Source organism: Lissotriton vulgaris, chromosome 1_2 (genome assembly GCF_964263255.1).
Source record: "Lissotriton vulgaris chromosome 1_2, aLisVul1.2, whole genome shotgun sequence".
NCBI classification, from domain to species: Eukaryota; Metazoa; Chordata; class Amphibia; order Caudata; family Salamandridae; genus Lissotriton; species Lissotriton vulgaris.
The window spans coordinates 80,329,626-80,352,460 of NC_141686.1; the positions used below are offsets into that span (position 1 = coordinate 80,329,626).

The 22,835-nt window shown below is 50.5% G+C and overlaps 1 protein-coding gene across 5 annotated transcripts in view; it reads left to right on the top strand.

The window, feature by feature from the left end:
* WNK1 (WNK lysine deficient protein kinase 1) overlaps positions 1–22,835 on the top strand; it is a 1,566,458-nt gene that overhangs the window by 660,805 nt on the left and 882,818 nt on the right. For all 5 annotated transcript variants that reach the window (XM_086952842.1, XM_086952840.1, XM_086952841.1 and 2 more), the window contains exon 7: positions 12,497–12,833. In XM_086952842.1, the coding sequence (XP_086808968.1) occupies positions 12,497–12,833 (337 nt within the window). The remainder of the gene's footprint in view (positions 1–12,496; positions 12,834–22,835) is intronic.

The window sequence follows — 22,835 nt, forward strand, 5'->3', positions numbered from 1 at the left end:
TTGACCCCGACGCCGTTGGGTGCTTCGGCCACGACGCCGCCGGCGCCTTCGGGCCCGGCGCTGCAGGGCCCCACGATCCCGACACCGCCGGTGCCCTCGGGCCCCAGCGCCGCAGGGAACAGCGGCGCCGCCGGCGCCTTTGGGCCCGGCGCTGCAGGACGCTGCTGGGCCTTCCTCGGGCTCTGGATCGTCACCGGTGGACCTTACGACCCCCCCCGGCGTCGGTCCGTCTGGTGTCACCTCCGGCGCCGTCCTCGGGCGGCGCCGTCCCCGATACCTCCTTTGCTTCGGTTCCGACGTCGGCATGGCGCCTCTCGGCGCCGTACCCGACGCCGTTTGGAGATTTCCACTTCTATGACCCGACCTCATTCAATTATAACCCTGAATCTCAGGAGATGGGTGATGAGGAGGATTGGGAGGGGTCTGAGGACCCTCTGACCAAGGAGTGTCAGTCTAATATGGACTGGGCAGGAGACCTTGGGGAGGCCAGTGGCCTGGACACCTCTCCAGACACTGGATTTGTCTCTCCTCCTACCGTGGCTTCGGAGGAGGGGGCTACCTATGGTGTGGTGTTGACGAGGGCTGCCAAGGCCTTGGGCCTTGAGCTCCCCGTCACGGCTGTGAGGACTAACCTCCTCACAGAGGTCTTTAAACCGCAGTCATGCTGGACTGAGCCTCTGCTGCCCTTTAATGAGGCCTTGACCGACGTTCTTTTGGGCACTTGGCCAAGGCCCGCTACGGGTTCGCCCGTAGATAGGAACGTGGCCAGACGCCACCGCCCGGCTCCGGGCGACCCATGTTTCCTGTCCTCCCACCCCACCCCGAGAGCCTGGTCATCCAGGCCTCTAATTCCCAGACCGCAGGTATGAGAATTATGGAAAGAAGATATTCTCCTCCCTTAGCTTGGGACTGCGGTCTTCCAACACCGCATGCCTCTTGGGCAGCTACACCCACTCTCTGTGGGAGCCGGTGGCGGAAGTGCTGCCAGAGTGCCCGTTGGAGGTACGGGCCAAACTCGGCCAAGCCCTTGTGGAGGGCCGGGATGCAGCCAAGTATTCAATCAGGTGTGGGCTGGATACTCTGACTCGCTAGGCAGAGCGATGGCTACGACAGTGGCGGTGAATCGCAACGCCTGGCTGAGATCCGCCAATTTCTCGGCAGATGTCCAGAACACTCTGATGGACATGCCGTTCGATGGCCGTCGCCTCTTTGGCGACAAGGCAGGCACGCGCTTGAGCGCTTTAAGGACTCCAGGGCTACGGCCAAGTCTTTGGGCCTATTGGCCCCGCGCCAGCAAACGGGTGCCTTTCGCTCCTTTCGTGGCCAGGGAAGGGGCGCCCCCACACGTGCCGCCAGCCACTCGCCGCAGACTGTCGTACAGCGCGGCGGCGGCCATGGAAACTGCCGCGGAGGCGGTCGGGGAACCAGGCGGAGTCTGTCCACACCTGCCCCCGCGGCATCCATCTCTAAACCCTCCTAGTCCGTGCTTTTCGGCCCATGTGACGCCAGTGGGAGGCAGGGTTCGCCATCACCACTCACTGGCGCAGTGTCACTTCGGACAGGTGGGTGCTGCAGATCGTCCGGAGGGGCTACTCCCTCCCCTTCGAGACGACTTCTCAAGCAATGACAACGCAACACCATCGTGTATCGGGGGATCACTTGCGGCTCCTGCAGGAGGAAGTTTCGGCCCTCTTGACCAAGGGGGCCATCAAGCGCGTTCCTGGGCCAGAAGTAGGACGTGGTTGCTACTCCCACTACTTTCTGGTACCCAAGAAGGGCAACGGGGGCCTACGCCCTATCTTTGATCTGAGGAACGTCAACGGCTTCCTCCAGAAGGAGAAGTTCAAAATGCTGACTCTGGCTCAGGTCTTAGCTGCCCTAGACCCAGGAGACTGGATGGTAGCGTTGGACTTGCAGGACGCGTATTTCCACATCCCCGTCCTGCCGGCCCACCGGCGTTACCTACGGTTCACGGTAGGCCAAGAGCCCTTTCAGTTTACCGTGCTCCCCTTCGGCCTTACCAGCGCCCCACGGGTGTTCACAAAGGTTATAGCGGTGGTCGCAGCTCATCTGCGCAGGTTGGGGGTCTCAGTCGTCCCCTACCTCGACGACTGGTTGTTGAAGGCGGGCTCGCCCCAGACAGTCGTCAACCACCTCCAGACTACGGCGGATCTCCTGCACCAGCTGGGATTTTCCATCAATGTGCCGAAGTCACACCTGTGTCCCTCTCAGAAGCTCCTTTTCATCGGAGCGGTTCTCGACTCGGCGCAGTTTCGGGTTTTCCCGCCCGAACAGCGGGTTCGGGATATACAGGCCCTGATTCTACTCTTCCGGCCTTTATCCCGGGTTTCGGTCAGGTTGACGCTGCGGCTTTTGGGGCTGATGGCCTCCTGCATCCTTCTGGTGCATCACGCACCGTGGCGGATGCGGGCTCTGCAGTGGGACCTGAAGTTTCAGTGGGCCCAGCATCAGGGCAACCTTTCCGACCATGTCCTGATCTCGGAGGGCACTGCGAGACAGCTGCAGTGGTGGCTCACGAACCGCGATTGGGTCAATGGCAGATCCCTCTCCCTTCCCCAACCGGAGCACGTAGTTGTGACGGACGCGTCCCTCCAGGGCTGGGGAGGCCACATGGGAGAGGCAGAGATCAGAGGCCTCTGGTCTCCGGCGGAGTCCTGGCTCCATATCAACCTGTTGGAGCTGCGGGCGATTCGTCTAGCACTGAAGACATTCCTCCCCTCTGTCCGAGGGAGTGTAGTGCAGGTGTTCACGGACAACACCACCGCCATGTGGTACAGCAACAAACAGGGCGGGGTGGGGTCGTGGACCCTCTGCCAGGAGGCTCTGCGCCTCTGGCAATGGCTGGAACATCAGGGCGTGACTCTGACGGTTCAACACCTGGCAGGTTCTCCGAACGCCAGGGCGGACGAACTCAGCCGCCGGTGCATGATGGATCACGAATGGCGTCTGAACTCGGACGTGACGCAAGGTCTCTTTCAGCAGTGGGGAGAGCTTTGGTTAGATCTATTCGCCACCGAAGAGAACGCGCACTGTCATCAGTTCTGCGCGTTGGAATTTCCAAGGCGGCACTCGCTCGGAGACGCTTTTCGTCGCGAGTGGAGTTGCGGTCAGTTGTACGCCTTTCCGCCTATACCACTTCTGCCCAGAGTGCTGAAGAAGATCAAGCGCGACCGGGCACAAGTCATCCTTGTGGCTCCGGACTGGGCATGAAGGTACTGGTATCCCGAGCTACTCAGTATGTCAGTCGATCCCCCGGTTCGTCTGCCTCTTCAGGAGGACCTTCTGTCTTAGCAGCAGGGGACGGTCCTCCACCCGATCCAGTCTCCACCTTCATGCTTGGAGATTGAGCAGCGACAGTTGAGGCCATTTGACTTGCCTCCTGAAGTTTGCAACATCATTCTGGCATCCAGACGTCCCTCCACAAAGTCGGTATACGCCTGCAAGTGGAACAGATTTGTGGCATGGTGCACAGCAAAGGCTGTGGATCCCCTTAATGCCCCTCTTTCAGAGGTTCTCCTTTTTCTTCTCTCTCTTTCCCAGCAGGGCTCTGCTCTGGGCACTGTCAATGGCTATCTCTCAGCTCTTTTAGCCTTTCTGAGGCTGCCTGATCAACCTTCTTTGTTCAAGTCCCCTATCGTTAATCGATTCCTGAAGGGCATCACTCATACGTTTCCTCCTGTTCCCTTCGTGATGCCTCAGTGGGACTTGAACCTGGTTCTTACGTTTCTGATGTGCGCTCCCTTTGAGCCACTTCACAACTGTCCACTTCGCCTTCTTTCTTTGAAGACTGCCTTCCTGGTAGCCATCACCTCTGTCAGGAGAGTGAGTGAGCTCCAGGCTCTATCTTGTAAGCCTCCTGTCCTTTCAGTCCATCCGGACAAGGTTGTGTTACGAACAAGGCCCTCCTTCCTACCCAAGGTAGTCACGGTCTTCCACATTGGGCAATCCATCACCTTGCCCACCTTCTTTCCGCCTCTGCACCCCTCGAGAGAGGAAGAGAGGCTCCACCGTCTGGACCCAAAACGTGCGCTCTCATTTTACTTGAACCGCCCACAACAGTTCCGAGTGGATGACCAACTCTTTGTTGGATACGCGGGCGCTAAGAAAGGGAAAGCGGTGCACAAGCGGACCATCTCCCGGTGGATCAACTTGTGCATCCAGGCGTGTTACTCCTTGGCTAAGAAGGAACCTTGGGCTGAGGGCTCATTCTACTCGAGCCACAGCCACTACAGCTGCCTTGGGCCGAGGTGTGCCCTTGCAGGACATTTACCAGGCGGCTACGTGGGCCTCGCTGCACACGTTTGCACAACATTATTGCCTGGACAGTCAAGTCCGGAGGGATGGCTACTTTGGCCGTTCCGTCCTCCAGGACTTTCTGGTATGATTATTGGTTCGCAGACCCGCCACCACGGGGTTGGTATTGCTGGGGTATCTATTCTAAGGTAAGGAATCCATCACTAACGTGTGTCTTTCAGATGCACAAGTTACTACTTGTGTAACGATATATCTGTAAGAGACATTAGTTAGTGATAGATTCCTTACCGACCCACCCATCCTCCCCGTTCTGCGAACCGATATCTAGGGTTAAGGTCATCCCCTTTCAGGGCCCTAGTTTCATGGCACCAGTGTTGGTTTTTGGCATGGCTCTGCGCTTCTAGCGCGGAAAAGCTGTGTCTAAGAACTGACGTCAGCACGCGGAGGCGGCGTCTAAGTACTCAGACGACGTCATCACGGCGCCCACGACGACGGACGCGGAGCCGCAGACGACTCCGACCGACGCGCAAGGGTACTGCTACGCAAAAGTTTCCGGATCCAGTCTGACGCCTGGGGATATTCTAAGGTAAGGAATCTATCACTAACTAATGTCTCTTACAGATATATCGTTACACAAGTAGTAACTTGTGCATCCGGACCCAACACTAGGCGGCGATCTATGCACAGATATGAATGTCAGCAGCCCTACATGCCAAGAACAGATGCATACTGGTAAGTAGCATATTCGTTCACCGAGGTTCATGCAGGTCATCAGTAAGGCGCAGAACACGAAGGTATCTGGGGCATGTGATCTCATTGAATTCCTTAGACAGGAGGGAGAGCAATGGGAGCCATACCTTTTGAAATGCAGCAGTGGTATGTGTAAGTGTGGCCTGAATGTGTTCCATCCCCAGAGTGAACCAGAACTTGTGTAGCCATCCCTTGTGTGTGGCCTTAGTGGTCGAGCCCTGTAATATATGTAGCTCCATTCTTTAGGTGTTAATGCCCTACCCAGTTCAGCTTCGAAACGCTTTTGACCCGGTGTTTTACCTGGAGTGAGTGGTGGCATGAGCATTTTGTAGATGTCCGAGATAAGATGTCTGTCCGTGTCTTTGGTCAGTAACCATTTCTCAAAAATTGTTATTGGCCGTCCTACCATATTGGCGGTGGCCGGATTAGTGAGCCAGTGTTGGAGCTGGAAATGTCTGATTTCTGAGAGGGGAAGAAAGCCCCGCAGGTCGAAAAGGTCGCCGGCAGAACGGCAGGCGGTACCGCGCCACTGCGAAAATGCATACGGATCATTGCCCGGCGGGAACTCCGGGTTGTCCAGGATGGCGGTAAATGGGGAGGGGAAGGTTGTCAAGCCCTTCTTGACAGCGACCGTGTCCACAGACCTTCATGGTTGTACGAGTAATAGGCGAATGCAAGAGGTAACGCGGCCGATGCTGCCGGCATCTGAGCCATAGCCCTATCTTGGAAGAGCCACCTTTTCTCAGACTCCGGCCTATACCATTCCACCAGGTAGCGAAGTTGAGAGGCCTGGAAGTACTGCAGCAGATTGGGGACACCAAGACCCCCCTCATCCATGCTTCTGTACGCTAACTGCTTGTATAAGCGCGCACGCTTCCCCTTCCAGGTGAAATGGTGGAGAGCGGCCTGTAGGTCTGCAGGATGCCCGCGGGGGTGCGACCGGGAGGGTCTGAAAAAGATATAAGACCTTGGGCAATACTGACATCTTCACCGCTGCGACCCTCCCTAGTAGAGAGAGGGGTTGCTTCGACCAACGCGCGAGATCCGTCCGGATCTGGGCAGCGAGGGTCTTGTAGTTAAGTGCTATCGTCGACTCCGTTGAGGAAGTGAGGGTGATTCCCAGGTATGGGAGTTGTGTGGTGAGCTGGACATCACTCCTGTATACAACGGCAGAGTCGACGGAGTGTGCGTTTTTGCCCAGAGGTAACATCAGGGATTTCCCCCTATTAATTTGAAAGCCCGAGATAATACCGAAGGAGTCTAGCTCCTCCATAAAGGCAGGTATAGAGCGGCCCGGATGGTCGAGAGCAGCTATTACATCATCGGCATAGAGGCTTATCGTGTGGGGATCGCGACCAAAAGTGATGCCCCGAATGTCAGGGTTGTCCCGGATCTTCTGCGGCAGGGGCTCTATGTACAGGGCGAACAGAAGATGGGAAAGGGGACACCCTTGTCTCGTGCCACGTTGAATTTCAAACGGGTCCGAACGAAGGCAACCCAACCGGACCCGAGCTTGGGGGCGATGGTAACAGCAGGCAATCGAAGACCGAAAGCGGTCACCTTGCCGAAAACGCGTCCGGACTCGCTGTAAATAGGTCCAGTCTACACGGTCAAACGCCTTTTCAGCGTCAATGGCTAGCAGTGTGCAGTCAGAGTCAGTCTTGAAAATGGGCCTTGTCTATCAAATGGAGTACACGTTTGGTGTTATCACTGCATTGACGGTTGGGCACGAAGCCCGATTGATCAGGCTCCAAGATCCCAGGCAGGCAGGGACCAAGACGCGCAGCTAAAATGCCAGTGAAGAGTTTCAAGTCGAGGTTCAGTAACGAAATGGGGCGGAACGCGGAGCAATGCGTGGTTTTTTTACCCGGCTTAGGCAGTACGACCACTTCGGCTGCTAACATATCTGGGGGATGGAACTAGGGCCTTCAAAGGAGTTGAAGAGTCTGGTAAGAACGGGAGCTAGCAACTGGCTAAAGGTTTTGTAGATACCTGCTGAGAAGCAGTCTGATCCCGGGGATTTCAGCGGGCGAAGGCGGGATATAGCTGCCAACACCTCCTCCAGTCGGATGGGGGCATCCAAGGCGTCTGCATTTGCCTGGGAAAATTCGGTGATCGCAGCTGTATTCAAATATGCGTTGATCTCCTCAGAGTGTACGTCGCCTTGGCTCCGTACAGCGAGGCATAATAGGACCGAAATGCTTCCGCAACTTGAGTTTCCTCCGTGAGGACAACGCCAGAGTTGTCTGTAAGGCCGGTGATCTTGGAGCGTTGGGTCCTAGCTTTCAGGGCACTGGCAAGTAAGCAGACAGTTTTGTTACCCCCGACATAATATGTATAGCGAAGGCGGAGCGCAGCGAATTCTGCCCTGTCAGTGTCTAGACTGGCTAATTGGGCCCTGGCCTCCTTCAGTTGTCTTCAGACACATCGAGCGCAGGTGCGACTGTGGACCCTTTCTAGTTCAGAGACCCGAGCGGTGAGATCGTCCCTTTTCGCTTTACGGTCCTTGGCCTCTGCGGCGGCTATAGCAATGAGTTCACCGCGGGTGACCGATTTCAGGGCCCCCCAAAGAGCCGACATAGATATCTCCGGCGTGCCGTTAAGAGCTAAGTAGTCATTGATGCATTCGTGAAGTCTTTTAGTGACTTCCGGTAGCTGTAATAGGGTTTCGCGTAGACGCCACGGCGAGGGGACGTAGAGATTTTGAGCGACAATTCCACAGCGTCATGATCCGAGATGGCCGCAGGCAGTATGCTAACTTCGTCAAGGGTTGTAAGCAGCTCAGAGGAGCCTAAGAAATGGTCTAGCCTGGCATATGTGCGGTGCACGTGTGAGTAAAATGTGAATTGTGTCGCGGTCAGATGTTTGGCCCTCCAGAGGTCCACAAGACCCCTCTCCTGCAGCCACTCTAGTCCGGTCGCCGAAATAGCGCCAGTCTCCCCGTAGCGATGCCCTGATCTGTCCTTGTGTGTATCCATGACTATGTTGAGGTCCCCACCCAGGAGCAGAAGTGAATTAGAGGATTGATTTGACTCTGAAGTTGCATCTCGCAGAAACTTCTCCTGTCCCGTATTCGGGGCGTAGATAGAACCAACCGTAAGGTGTGTGCCGCCAATCAAAATTGTATAGGCCAAAAGGCGACCCTTAACCTCACCTGCCTTGTCCCCCACCCTTCCCCGGCAGTGTCTAGATATTAGAACCGCCACCCCGGCTTTCTTCGTAGGGAGAGAAGAAAAGAACTGCTGTGGGAAGGCGCTGGAGCGCATTCTATGCCAGTCTTTGGGCAGAGGGTGAGTTTCCTGCAATAAACAAATATCAGCCCCTGAGTTTTCTAGGTAGGAAATAACAGCTCTCCTTTTGATAGGATTATTCAGCCCCTTCACATTAAGAGTCAGCACCTTTAAAGTGGAGTCAGCCATGGTAAGGAGGGCATGCGGGGTAGCGCAGAATCAGAATCAAGTTTTCGTGGCATATAGGAATGTAAGGATCCAGCCAGCCCAGGAATACCCCGGGGAACCTTGTCCCCAGAAAGGAACATGCATGAAGTGTCGCGCACAGAAAGGACACCTCCATAAGTGAGCGAGGGAGAGGCGCTAGCGGGAAAAAGCAAGCTAAGCAGTGGAGGGCAAGTGTGCAGTACAGCAATTCCATCCTCTAAACATCCCACGTGGCGCACCGGATCTCCCCGCAATACCCCCTGTGGGTCACAGTCAGCCCCAACTGAGGAAGGCAAATGAAGAACATAGCAAACCCATCATCGACAAATCCCCTTTGGCACACTGGTTCCTACCTGCAGTCCCTCCCGTAGTTCCCAATCAACTCCAATTGAGCCCATGTCCCACCCTCGCCTTCCCCGTTCCTACTCCAGAAGCCCAAAACGTGAACCCCAATACCCAGATCCAACCACCCGGCACCCACCACCCACCACCCAGTACCCAACACCCAAACTCCAAGAACATATAGTCCCAGTCCTGTCAGTCCACACAGGGCCATGGAAAAGTTACGTAGTGGGGTCATGTCCAGCGGCGCCCATCGTGGCTGCCAGCCCGGAACCCCCCCCCGGCCCTTGAGCATGGCATGTGTTATAAGTAACCCCCCAACAGGTCCGGGGATCATTTGGAGGGCGAAGTTTCCTTGGCCACTCATGCCACCGCGGTCGCCCTTTCCTGTGTGATGATGTGGGTCTCGGGCCTCAAACGGTGTGAGGGGGTCCTTCTGCGGCTCACAGTTTGCCATCCATCTCTAGCGGGCCCCTGTAAGAGTCTCACCGGCGGTGTGTCCTCCTCCCAATCAAGTTCCAATAGAGCGCACATGTCTTTGAGGGAGCGCATTTGATGTAGGGACCCGTTCCATTTAAATATCAGCCGGAACGGATGACCCCAGGAATATGTAATCCCTTTTTGCCGCAAGAAGTCTGTGGCCACTTTAAATGGCTTCCTCTTTTGTAACATGATAGTTGAGAGATCTTGGTATAGGACGATAGAGTGCCCCTTGAATTGGAGCGGCTGCGCTGTTCTGGCCTCTCGGAGGATCCTCTCTTTGAGCGGAAAGTCTGGAAGGAAGGCCAAGATGTCCGGCGGTGGGGCGGCAGCGCGCCTGGGTAGCCAACTCTATGTGCCCTGTCGATTTGAACGATAAAGTCAGTGGGTTCTCCCAAGATGTGTCGATAGAGGTCCTGCAAGTAGCTGGTGATGTCCGCCCCCTCTGCTTTTTGAGGTACCCCCCCGGACCCGTATGTTATTGCGACAGGAGCGGTTTTCAAGGTCTTCCGCATGAGCCTGAAAGTCCAGTTGTTGATCTGTAAGTCGCAGAACTTCCTGCTGTAGCTGTTCAATTTCGCCGCTTCTGGCCTGGTCAGCCTCCTCGATGGCGACTACACTTTCACCAAGACCCTCCACATCTCTCCGGAGTTCCCTCACCTCTTTGGCCACCTCATGTTTGAGGGATTTGAAATCTTCCCGGAGAGAGTTGAAGAGAGTCTCCAGGAAGGACCTAGTAATAGGCACCTGGTCCTCAGTTGATTCCAGCGACATTTTTGTGGTCTCAGGAGAGGGTAGTTCTTTACCGGGTTTGCGTTGGGGCTTCGCCAGCAATTCCAAGAGGGTTTGAGTTGTTCTCCTCCCCTTGAGGTTAGCCATGACGCGACTAGACGTTGGACCAGGCTAGCTCGAGGACTTCCAGGGAGTCGGGAGTGAAGGCAAAGGTCCGGAGGTAGCAGTACGAGGGCCAGGTACGGTGCAGGGAGGCGACTCAGACCCCGGGAATCGGCTGCTGCACCAGGGGCCCACAGGGAAGCGGAAGGCTTCACCTGGGGCCAGGCGGCTCCCCTCCAGTCCACAGCAAGCTCAGGCAGCAGGTGGGGGCGGACAACCAGACCCAAGCACCAGAGTGCAGTTTCTCGACAGGCGATCATTCACAGCATCAGTCGGGCCCCGTACAGACAACCCACAGGGCAGGCGTTCAGGGGCTCATCAGGGCGCACACCGCCCCCGCACAGCACCAGCAATGTAGTAAAGTCGTTAGGCCCAGCCCGATTCTGCCCCGGGAGCTCGATGTTGCCCCCCCGACTACCCCCACCAGGGACCCTCCTTCGCTCTCCTCACCTCCGTCTGTTGGCTAATCAGGGGCGTGCACCCCCCAAGGCGCGCAGGCCGGACTCCGCCTCGACTCTCCGGCCATAACCGCTGCTGTCTCTGGCCGTTATCTCTCCTGCTGGGCTCGCTTGTCGGGGCTCTCTTCACTGATGCCTCGGGCCCTGCGCCAGGGATCAGTCTGCTCTCGCAGGTGCCGAGGTCTGGGATCGGGGGTTCACAGCTTCGCCCCTCCCTCCCCCCCCCCCCCCCCCCCCCCCCCCCCCCCCCCCGGGTCGACTCAGTCCGCATCACCGGGGGTAGCGCGACACAGGGGGCGTGTCGCCAGGTCGCGCCCACGCTTCAGGGACCGTTAGTCGGGTCCGCGGGATGGGCAATGTCCGCTCGCTTCCACTAGGCCCGGGACCAGGGCCTCTATTTCCTTGATGCCCGGCCGGCACCTCCACACCCTGCCGGCCAGGTCTCAGCAGCGGCGGCTCGCCCTCCGTCCCCAAACCCCCCCCCCCCCCCCCAACCCCCCCGTCCAGGGGGCCGCCGATGCCGGAGAGCGGCTGCAAGTCTCAAGGGCGGCCACCCGGACCCAGCAAGGATCGGGGCGGATGAGGGCCAGAAGGGAGCAGACTACCACTTCGGAGCGGCCGCCATCATGGGAGCCGCTGAAGATCAATCGTCCGGCGCCAAAACAGCTCTGGAGGGCGAACAAGCCAGGCGATTACAGCTCGGGGGCGACAGCTGGTTGCAGATTCCCAGCAGCCAAGGTTCGTGGCGATTTGGGGGTTTAAGCTGGTCTGTAAGAGGCCTCAGGAGGGACCAGGGTAGGGAGCCACGGCAACCCGCGTCTGATAAGGCTGCCATCTTGGCCATGCCCCCCTGGTATCCCTTTTTAATCTTTTACAGGCGTGCCTCACAGATTTTATGCTATGCAGTTGGATCTGCTTTGAAGTACCAAAGCTCTTTTTGGTTTACCTTCAAACTGTTGTAAGGATCTGCTATGAAAGTCTTCGCAAGGTTTCAACACTTGCTTGAACCTCATTTTTGGCTGCATCTGAGGTGAAGGAGTCTTTGGATAAACAAATTTGCAAAGTAACCGGTATTGCTGTAAAATGGTGGCTTATATTGTACTGCTTTGCTCCTGGTATGATCGTTTTCTGGGGTACTTTCTGGTAACTCCCTTTTTGCCACTTTAGGCTCTTTTCTTAAGATACGTAATTTAATTGTTCTGCTTCGTGTGTACACGTTTGAGTTCCAGCTTCTCATCTTAACTCTTTACTCTCCTATAACCTTGCCCATGCTTTGTCTTTTTTCTAATTGCGTTCTCCTTCATAATTTGACATGTCCTTCCCCACACCACTGCTGCTTTGTCTCCTTCATTCTGATTCACTAAAATTCCAAATTAAAACTCCATAAGTCTTATTCCCAACTAGCCTCATACTCACCTATCATTTGTACTGTCGATATATATATTCCAGTTTCTTGTGTCCTGCTGTGCAGTATGAATTTTGTGTTCCCCGTTTCCTTCTGTTGCACCCTTTTTTTTTTGTTTCTTCTCAAGCATTTCCACTTTAGTCACTCTCAGTAATATAATATAGCCTACGTTGGTCTTGTTCAGAGTCATTGCTCAACATTTTTGTAAATAAAATCATATTTGTACTTGAGGCAGTGCTGTACGTATGGTATAGTGCCTTTTAGTAGCCTGCTTATGATAATTTTACACAAGTAAAGCAAAGGTTGGCACTGATTAGTTTCAACCATACATTTGAAAGGACGGTTTAGGTTGTGGTACCAGTGTGTGAAATGTGATTATTTAGAAGGCTAAGTCGAAGATTACTCTAGTATTGCTACAATTTCCCTTAATAATTTTTGATCATGGTTTTCTGCAGGTAGAATCTGGGTATGTGTGTGATGGAGATCACAAAACTATGGCTAAAGCAATTCGGGACAGGGTGTCTTTAATCAAACGCAAGCGAGAGCAGAGACAACTGGTGAGGGAAGAGCAAGAGAAGAGGAAACAAGAGGAAATCAATAAGCATCTGTTAGAGCAGCAGCCTTCTGGTCCTCCACAGTCTGTAACAAAACCAGCGCAACCAGTCCCATCCACCAGTACTGGCACAATACCTTCTACTTCTCCCGCAGTTTCATCCCAAGTAGAGCCTGAGGAGCCAGAAGCTGATCAACACCAACAGCTGCAATATCAGCAACCCAGCATATCTGTTACATGTGAGTACAGTGTGTATTTTGCATGTTTGGTAGTGCTTAAATAAGACTCATGTTCATCGTTCATGCGATCCTTCTGTCAGGGTCTCACTGCTCAAGTGCTTTTTTTTTTAATCTCCAGCAGGGACCTTGGTTTTGGGGTGTGGGAGGGAAAACAAAAATGATGGACATACTTGACTGACCTACCTACCAGGAGCCAGATGATTATCAACATCAATTACTTGATAGCAGTCGTAAATGGGTTGCCGAACTTGCGCTTTTTTTTTTTTTTTGCATTGTCACAGTGCTCCTTTATTGTAGGTACTTTTCAGTTGCATATTTTTTCCATTTTATGGTTTTAAGGTTTGAAGTCTGATGGTGTTTTCTCAAAGAACCCTTAGATTTTATCTGAAGTTCCTTAGCTTTAATCGTTATACCCCTATAGAATGGTGCATCATTCTAGGTATATGGGCAGTATTTTTGTATGTCCCTTCGCTGGTTAAATTGGCCTAATTTCTGTTACTCTGCCAACCTCCTGTAAGAAGAAGGCTGTTAAATAGTTTATTATAAAAATGCATACATTACAGGTTGTCCAGTTTCTCATCAACGGCTTCTGTCTAACGTTGACTGCCTATCCTGCTGTGTTTTCTTTTAAACCATTGTGGGCACTGGCAAGACTGCTATACTAATGACCTTATTGGCCACTTCCCATATTGATCTGCGAGATAGGAATATGTTTCTCGATACCCAGGGCGTTGGTATGCTCCACCCAGAGTCTGCTCCTCCATTTTTGAGGCTGTGTGGACTGTTTTATTGACTTACTTATACACCTGGGATAAGCGTTCTGTTGGCCTTCTCTTTGTTTATTTTTACAGGGACTATCAGTTTCCTTTCCATCTGTAGTTAGAAAGCTAGTGGAGTGATGTTGGCAGGTCATTTAGACATTTCAAACCGGACCAAGTGACTAAAGACACCAAATATGGAATGTATGTGATATTTACGGGCACATTGGACTGAGAAAAATGCTACATTGGTGGTCTCCTTTGTCCCCCAACTTCCACAAATAAAACGTCTGGTTAAATCTATCAAGGAAAACAAAAGGAAAGATGAAAAGGTAACAATATCGATAGGTGATTGAAATTCTATACATATATTGAATATATTAATATTCCCAAGGAGCTTGAGTCAAGGAGTGCTTTAATTGAATTGGGGATCTCAGATGTATGGAGATCAACACATACCAACGACAAAAAAACAAACGTTTCTTCCATAGTCATAGCATGTATTATGTATTCTAGAATCAATTTCATCGGGGGCCCCAATTTTTTTTGAGGGGTCTGGCTCACAATTTACAATGTTAGTTGTGATTTCATATGCTGCATCCTCTACTTTGTACATAAAAGCAATTCGATGGTGCTCTCGGATATGTGCTGGCTTACCCCATTGAGCACAGATTGATGGGTTACGCACTCCAGTTAATCCTTCAAACTTATTTTCACTGTAGTAGCCCCCAAAATTAAATAATTAGCATAAAGTACTAAGTCTACATCCACAAGGGGCACCCTTTGCTCAAACTTTTCTTCCGCTCTCCATAGCAGTTGTCAGACAATAAGTTCCATTTTCCAGACAATATTCTTATTTTGTGAGAGAATTTTGTATTGATTTTTTTTTAAATTGAAAACATTGAAAGTGATCAAGCTCAACCAATGCACTTTGTCCAAAATGGGACTTTCTTCAGGGCCGTAAAATACCAATAATAACAAATGCTTTTAAAATGTATTGTTATTTATAACCAGGCAAATAGCATTTTTACAAGTGCAATTACACAACATTCAAATTAGTGCACCTCAAAACCCCTTAGTTTCAGGTTAATAGATATATATGGAAACATGACCATCTCGCATAATATATTAATGAGCATCAGTTACAAACTGTAGCTGCTTATAAATTTTGATCAGCCAGTAAATTATACTTATTGTTCTCAGATGAAATATATAATCTGATTAGATCAATTTAATTTTTTGGGAATTGGTAGAATACACTTTCTTTATTCATAATCTTATAAATGTAATTCTAAAATATATGGTTTTTACACTACAATTACTAATTACTATGGTTCCGAGGAGCATGCAACTCGCTGCAAAAGAGTGCTTCAGTGCCTCGTTTGGGTCGTAACTTTATGTAGATACATTTGCAATTACAGTTACATAGGATACATACCTCACATTCACTTGCTTTTATGTATTCATCCTAGTGGTGTGGATCAGCTACATCCATTGTTCAATCAAGGTTCATCACATCTTTTAGTCGAATTAGCAGTATATCTCACTTGTTCATCAAATGTATTGGAGTACTACAATGAAACCTAATAACATAAGAAAATATATTATGTACAGGGGAAACTTAATTTATTCCCAAATTTACTACGTCAATATTCACATTAACCTTCCTAGCCTATAATGAGTACTACACCTTGGGAACTAAGATCAGTATCTATACATATTAAATGGCTCAAGTTTCTTATGTCTGGGGGAAGTTAATAAATGTACTGTGCTAGCCTAATGTATATTTTGAACCAAGTCAAAGATTCAGATCCAATTAGAAGTCTATGCTAGAACTGATTGTACCGTAACCAAATATATTGTGATTCTAGTCTTAGTGCCTCCTAAACCTTTTTTTTTTTTAATTCTTTTTTATTGGTTTTCAAAAGAAATCTGGTACAAACATGGTGCACATGTAATCATACACTTATATCCTCCTCAAAGTTATAATACTATACAAGCTACTGTCGCCAGCATACACAACTAGTCTGTGGTACATTGCTCGATGACATTATGATTACATACATAAATTCAACATCATGCATCTTCATTGCTTGAGGGGTGGTAGGGGACAGCTCCACGAGGGAAGTGTACTTTCATAGGAAAAGAAATAAGGTTAGGTGGGAGAAGAAATAACAGAAAAAGCATAATCCAGGATGTCCTCCCCCACAACTCTACAGGGTATCAGTCGATCAGTTCTCTGTCATTCAATCACTCTCATGCAACTCTTCCTCCCTGTAAGTTATGACTGGTTATATCTATTCTTTGGTGTTCCATAGCTCATGAATCAGTCCTTGTGTATTCAAATGTCTCATTCCTCCACGGCAGTAGTGGTCTGCGGGTGCGACAATAGGTAACATTGCAGTGGCGCCGAAATATCTCTTGGCCTAGAGGCTGCTGGTAGCAGATCTGCATAAGTCGACAACTGCTCCTGACAGTATATTAAATCACTAAACCATAGTTTAAACTTGGGCGCTCTGCCTCTCCCCCCACCGGCACGCTACTCCTCTTTTGGCCAGGAGCAATGCCAAGGCAACAAATTTACGGTGTTCTGGTCGTAATCCCTCTACATATCCCAGCAGGGCCATCAGCGGCGACATATCTAATTGGTCATCCATCATAATCGACAGGGCTTGGAAAACCTGCGTCCAATACTCATTTACCGTTGGGCAGCTCCATGCTAGATGCAGGAAATCAGCGCCTTCTGCGCGACATCTATCACAAGTATCTGTCTCCCGAAGCTTGTATCTATGCAGTCTGGCCGGTGTATAATACAATTTGTGCAGGAATTTATAGTGGATAATCCGGTCTACTGCTAGCTGAGATTCTTTCAGTTTGTAGTGAGCAGAACTCTGATTGCCTGTCTGTTAGTACCGTGTTCAGTTCACAATCCCTTCTCTCCCTTGCCCTCGGGGTCCCCTCAATTTTTTGTGTATGTATTGTCTTATAGAGCACAGACACCAGACGTTTGGCTCCCTCGGCCTGTAGTATCAGATGTAATGGCACGAAAGTCGGGGGTTCCGCAGGGAAATCAGGAGTTACAGAGCGGATTCCTTGCCGTAATCGAATATATAAGAAAGTATCCAATGGCATCTGTTTTATATTTTGAAACACATGTTCTACCGAACAAAATTTGCCTTCGTGGTAAATGTCCCCCCACGTTTGTATCCGAGTTCGTTCCCGGAACTTATGAAAGAGTGTTTCCTGCAGCTGGGGCATAGTGGGATGATACACTAGTGGCAGTAGTGGGGAGTAAAGCATAGGTGCATCCAGTATTTTACTTGCATGCGCCCATGCAGCTCACCGTAGTTGGCTCTTTATCCTGTTTTGGAACCGTTGTGTATAGAGCCCCCTCTATGGGGACATGTAATGCTAGCCAATGTTCCGCTGCCACCTGGGGCATATAGTGTGGCTGATGTATCCAGAAATGGGCATAATGTGCTTGCGCACTGCAGTAATACAACTCAAAATTAGGTACTCCGAACCACCCCTGCGAATATGGCCGTGTTAATACGTTCCATTGTAGTCTGGCGGCTTTACCCCCTCACACTAGTTGCGTCCGTTCAGTTCTCAGCTGTTTAAAAAAGAAACTTCCCGGATGAAAAGGTATATTAAGAAACAGATAAAGTAATTGCGGCAGTATGATAATCTTGATTAAAGACACTCGGCCTGCCATAGAAAGAGGGAGGGTTATCCATCTTGTAATATTATCTGTAATGCGCACCAGACTGGTACCGTAATTGAGACGCATTAATTCCTCCCTATTCCTTGTCATCCGAATACCCAAATACTTCAATTTGTCATTACACCATGCCAGTGGGTAATCTAAGGGAAAGCGGCTTGTTGAGTCCGTTAGGGGAAGGATACAGGATTTTTCCCAGTTGATCTGGACTCCAGAGAGCCTACCAAACACTATAAATTCTCTAAGTACGACGTTTAGATTCTGTTGGGGGTTGCGTATATAGAGCGTGATGTCATCCTCGTAAAGGGAGACTAGGATCTGTCTCATGTTACACTGCAGTGCCCTGTCTCGATGTCGCTGCTGCAATCTAGCCGTCAGTGGTTCGACCGCTATTTTATTGCAAATAATAGGGGCAATAGGGGGCAGCCCTGCCTAGTACCTCTCGATATCGAGAAACTCTCAGAAGATTTACCATTAATGACTACTTTAGCCATGGGTGAACAATATAGCAATCGTATCCACGATAGGAACAAGGGTGTAAATCTCATACGGGACATTCCTTCAAAAATGTAGTCCCATTCGATGGAGTCAAAGGCTTTTGTAGCGTCTAGAAACACCGCCGCCAAAGGTAACTCTGACGATACATTATTCAAGATTGTGAAAAGGGTCCTCAGGCTATGAGATGTTGCTCGTCCGGGCACAAAGGACGATTGGACAGCTAATATTAAATGTTCCATGAGTAGACCAAGTCGGGTAGCTATGACCTTAGCTAAAATTTTAACATCGCAGTTGAGCAGTGATAGGGGCCTATAGGAATCGCAGTCCCGGGGCTCCTTCCCTGGTTTCAGTAGGGAAATGATAAATGCCTCCCTCATGGAGGGGGGAAGATGGCCTACTTCTAAGGCATCTTCGTATACTTCGCGTAATATGGGGGCCATCATGTCTACATAGGTTTTATAGAATTCAACAGGGATACCGTCCGACCCTGTAGCCTTCCTCGACTGCATGTGCATGATAGCATCTCGTACTTCATCAAGTTCGAACGGCGCACAGGAATTTCCGTTGTGTATCGCTTAACCAACCCAACGATATGTCGGCCAAGTATTCGTCTAGATTAAGTGTCTCCGTTCTCGTGGTTGTGTATAATGCCGTGTAGTGCGCAGTGAAGGTGTTGAGTATGTTCCTGGTGTCTCTGTACATGGCGCCATCTAGTCCCTCCAATTCAAGTATTATATTTGAACTGCGCGATCTCCTAATCGTCTCCGCTAGCGCTTTCCCTGGCCTCTCTCCCTCACCATAGCGCCGGCTGTCCAATACCGCCCTCGACATTTTGCCTCTCTGAGTTTGGTGCGGAAGTGAGACTGTGTTGTGTTGTCTGGTCTGACTGCCAATTGCTCCTCCAATGCCTTGAGCCAGGACTCAAGTGTGCGGATTGTATTCATAATATCTTTTAGTACCCCAGCTCCCCAATGCAAAATCCGCGTAACGTCACCTTGAACGCCTCCCATATAGTCTCTACACTGCTAACTGAGTCTTTGTTACGTGGAAAGAAGTCTGTAATTTCCTCCCTAAGTTCCTCCTGGAACACTGTGTCTAATAATATAGTGGGCTGCAATCTCCATCTGTTCTTCGGGGGACCATAGTCCTCAGAAGACTGGGTAAGTCGTACCGGTGAGTGGTCTGAGTAAGTCCTGGCCAGGTGTTTCACTTGCAGAATAGCTGGACATAACTCAGTGCTCAGGAATATGTAGTCTAGTCGCACCCATGTAGCTGCATGCGCTGTAAAGTGGGTACCCTCTAGGTCATGAGGGAGTAAGTGCCTCCACGCATCTGTCATATTCTGGTCAGTAAGTATGGAGTGAAGTGTGGCTCAGGCCTTTGTATAATGATTGGGAGCAGAATGAGATCTATCAATGTCTGGGGTGCGCGCAATGTTAAAGTCCCCTTCCCACACAATATGGTTGGAGCCAATATCTACAATCTTTGCACATATTACCGTGAAGAATTGCGGGTCATCGATATTCGGACCATAGCAGCAGGCCAACGTGACCGAGTCCGATCCCAGCCTGTCCCAGGCCAAGCAGTACCTCCCCTGTGCATCCCATGTAGCTCCCGCTAACGTGAATGGTGTGTTTTTTTAATTAGAATCGCCACTCCTCTAGCATAAGTGGAGAAGGAGGAGAAGATCCTGTGGGCTGCCCACCTACATTCAAAAGTGTTAGGATGTCTTGGGTCAAAGTGAGTCTCTTGCAGCATCGCTACATGAACCTGATGCCTGTCAAGATAGACCAATATGTGGCGTCTTTTACGCGGAACCCCTAGCCCCCTTATGTTCCATGTCAGAATATTCAATGTTGTGTTGCTAGTGGAGGACATGGGTCGGGCAGGTCATATTCCTGAAGTAGTCCATTAGAGGGTTACATGCCTGTTCCAAGCATGCACCCCACCTCCCGTCAGCATTTCCAGTACCAATTCGACAATTAGAACGCATAGTGACAATGCTTCAAGTATGTAATCTTTGTAAACAATCAGGAAGACCAATCAGAGATATGCAAATTATTTGTTTCTCCAAGGCGTGTATCAACTTCCATATGTACCAAGCAACCCCTCCCCACCCGACCCTCCCACCGTCATAACCCAATCCTGTCAGAATCCTGATCCCTTCCCCCCACCCACTGAAGTAGCCCCAACTTGCCAGAATAGTCTGCCCTCCGACCTCCCTTCCCCTCAAACGTAATATCAACAATCCCCAGATAAGATATTCCAACATAGGGGTACACCCGTAGGGGGCACTTCTAGATAGCAACACAACCACGTCCTCCTTCTCAAACTTCGAATCCTATATGACCCTCGGCTCTGTCTGAGGAGGCGCAGTGGGCCCTGGAATAAGTTACCACTGGGAGTATTGCGAACTTCTTGACAAGTCCTTTTTGAAATGTCCCCAGCCTCTCCGCACTGCAGTATCTTATGCACACCATCAGATCTGGCTAGTAGGCAGTCCGCTCGGTGATGTCTACGTGTCAAGCTTAGTCATCTGTGTTTTGTGCATCTCCTCGTTGGGCAGGGTCGCGACCATTCACTCCTCGCTGTGCTTTCTTCAAATTGCGTAGATAGTCCTTCACGTGTTGCGGGTTTGTAAAGAACCGCTGCTTCCCTTGGTGCGTTACCTTTAGTTGTGCGGGATATAGCAATGCGTAGTCCATCTGGGCTGCACGTAGCTACTTTTTGACATCTAGAAACTTGCGCCTCTCCTCTTGCACCATTGGAGTGAAATCCGGGTATATCGAGAATGACACTGTTATATGTCAAATTTTGTTTTGTGCACGCTGCCCACAGAGCCACATCTCGGTCCCGATAATTCAATAAGCACACAATAATGGGCCCTGGCAGAGTCCAGAGTTTTGGTATGGGGCCTAGAGACTGATGTGCTCGCTCAACGATGAATTGCGTGGAAAAGGCCTCGGTTCCAATGGAAGCCAGGAGCAGTTTTTCTATATAGTCTTCCATTCGCCCTGTATCTGTGGATTCTGGTACGCCCGTTACACGGATATTATTACGTCGACTACGAGCTTCCAAATCCTCGTTTTTCGCCACGATGACCCGAAGCAGGTTCTCCATTCGCGCTAGTTGTGTCGTGTGGCTAACGGTAGTGTCATCATTATCTGATATACGCCTCTCGGTTTCTGCGAGCCTTTCTTCATGCTGGTCTACTTTGTGGACAATGGCGTCCATCCTGGATGACATCCGGTCAACTTTATCGACCACTGTGGCAAACCCCTGTCTAATTTCTTACAGTATCTGACGCGTGTCCAGGTTTGAGTATGCCGCGCTGCTTCCCGCCATATCTGCTTTATTCGTGTCGGCATCCGCTGAATTGGGTTTCGTACTCTTTTTTTTGTGGCGTCAAAGTTCAGCTTCGGCTGGCGGTTGTCCTGCTTCCCCATATTGCCACTAGCCACAGGGTTTTGTGCTCGTACCACAGTTATTCAAGCCCCACTGCACATAGAGCAGTCGACATCCGTCTTCTGGGCATGTAGTAGGCTTCAGCACACTACAGCTTTTCACTAGTAGCTTGTGCAGTTGCACACGCCCATTTGCTGTTTGGTCTCTCAACTGCAATATTCTGTTATGTAGGCCAGGATGGCGTGGAAATGAAGTCCCTGTGAGTGAGTCCTTAGCCCCCCTATCACTGCTTGTCAAGTCGGAGGTCTTCAGCTCCTACGCCACACCCCCTCACCAGCGACGAATCCTTCCAGCTTCGAAGTGTCTCTGTAGCGCAAAAAAAATTGGCGCCAAAATTCCAGCGTACGGGTACAGCCTGGCTCCGGACCAAACACTCCCAAGTGGACGATGTCTGTGGCTTCCGCCGCTGCACTGGGGACGAGCTAGTGCTGTCAGGGGCTATTCAGTGCCACAATCAGTTGGCCCAATGTGCCTCCGTGCGAAGTGTGAAAAGAATGTCCACCCTCCTGTGCCTCGTTGCAGTGTCGCATTCACTCTGCTACCCTTCAGGCCCTCGCAGCGTTACATTTCAGTCGGTCCCACACTCTCTGGTTGCAAAGCAATTCTGCCACTTCTTAAACAAATAATTTGTGGGTTCTACAATCCTCCTGCACGAGTGCCTTGCTGTGTGTCCAATACTCTCTCACCTTATCAAAGTTTCGGGGCACTGTTGCTGCAGAGGCCGCTGCCGATCAATGAGGCCTAATTCCCGCGTGACAATACCTGGGTTTTCCTGTTGCCTGACGCTGCGCTGTTTAACACTCACGGCTCCAGTGCCTTCTCGGGGAGATTTTCCGAGTCTCTGTTCTCTGGCATGCAGCGGCGGATCGGCCCCAAAATTTCACCGAGACTGGAGAATAAGGTGATTAGCAGCCAGAGTTCATTTTTGTCACGTCGCTACTCCATATGGTAGAGTAATTGTTCCAGGCGGCAGGAGCCTCACCAGATGGCGGCCATTATGCGTGTGCATCCTCTAGCGCACCCATGCCTCCTAAACCTTAATCTAGAAACTGTACATCTTTTTATATATGTATATATGTCAGGCTCATGGAAAATGAAGTTAACCAAGCAGCGGCCAACATTCCAAAATTCTAGCCTCTGATGCCACGACACTTCTGATCATACATGAGCTGAATAATGAAAATCATCAAGAGCATGCGAGTGGGCTCAGTCAAACATCCACTCAAGAAAGATTGACAAGGTTTAATTTGGTTCCACCAAGTGCAGGCATTAGCCCTTTTAAAGCCAAATCTACTTTTTACCCCATGATGCCCAAAGACGCTATCAACATATTTCATGGAAGAATTATTGATGAAATGAAGAAACTATACTACAAGGTTAATCACAGTAAAGAAAGATTCAAACATCGTGATATTGAATATGAAAACCTTATTCACAAGTTACGCAACAAGAAGGATATAGTTATCAATAAATCGGATAAGGGTGGAAATGTTATTTGGCAACGCAAAGAATATGCAGGAGAGGCATATAAACAACTATCTGATTCGGCCTGCTAAGCTA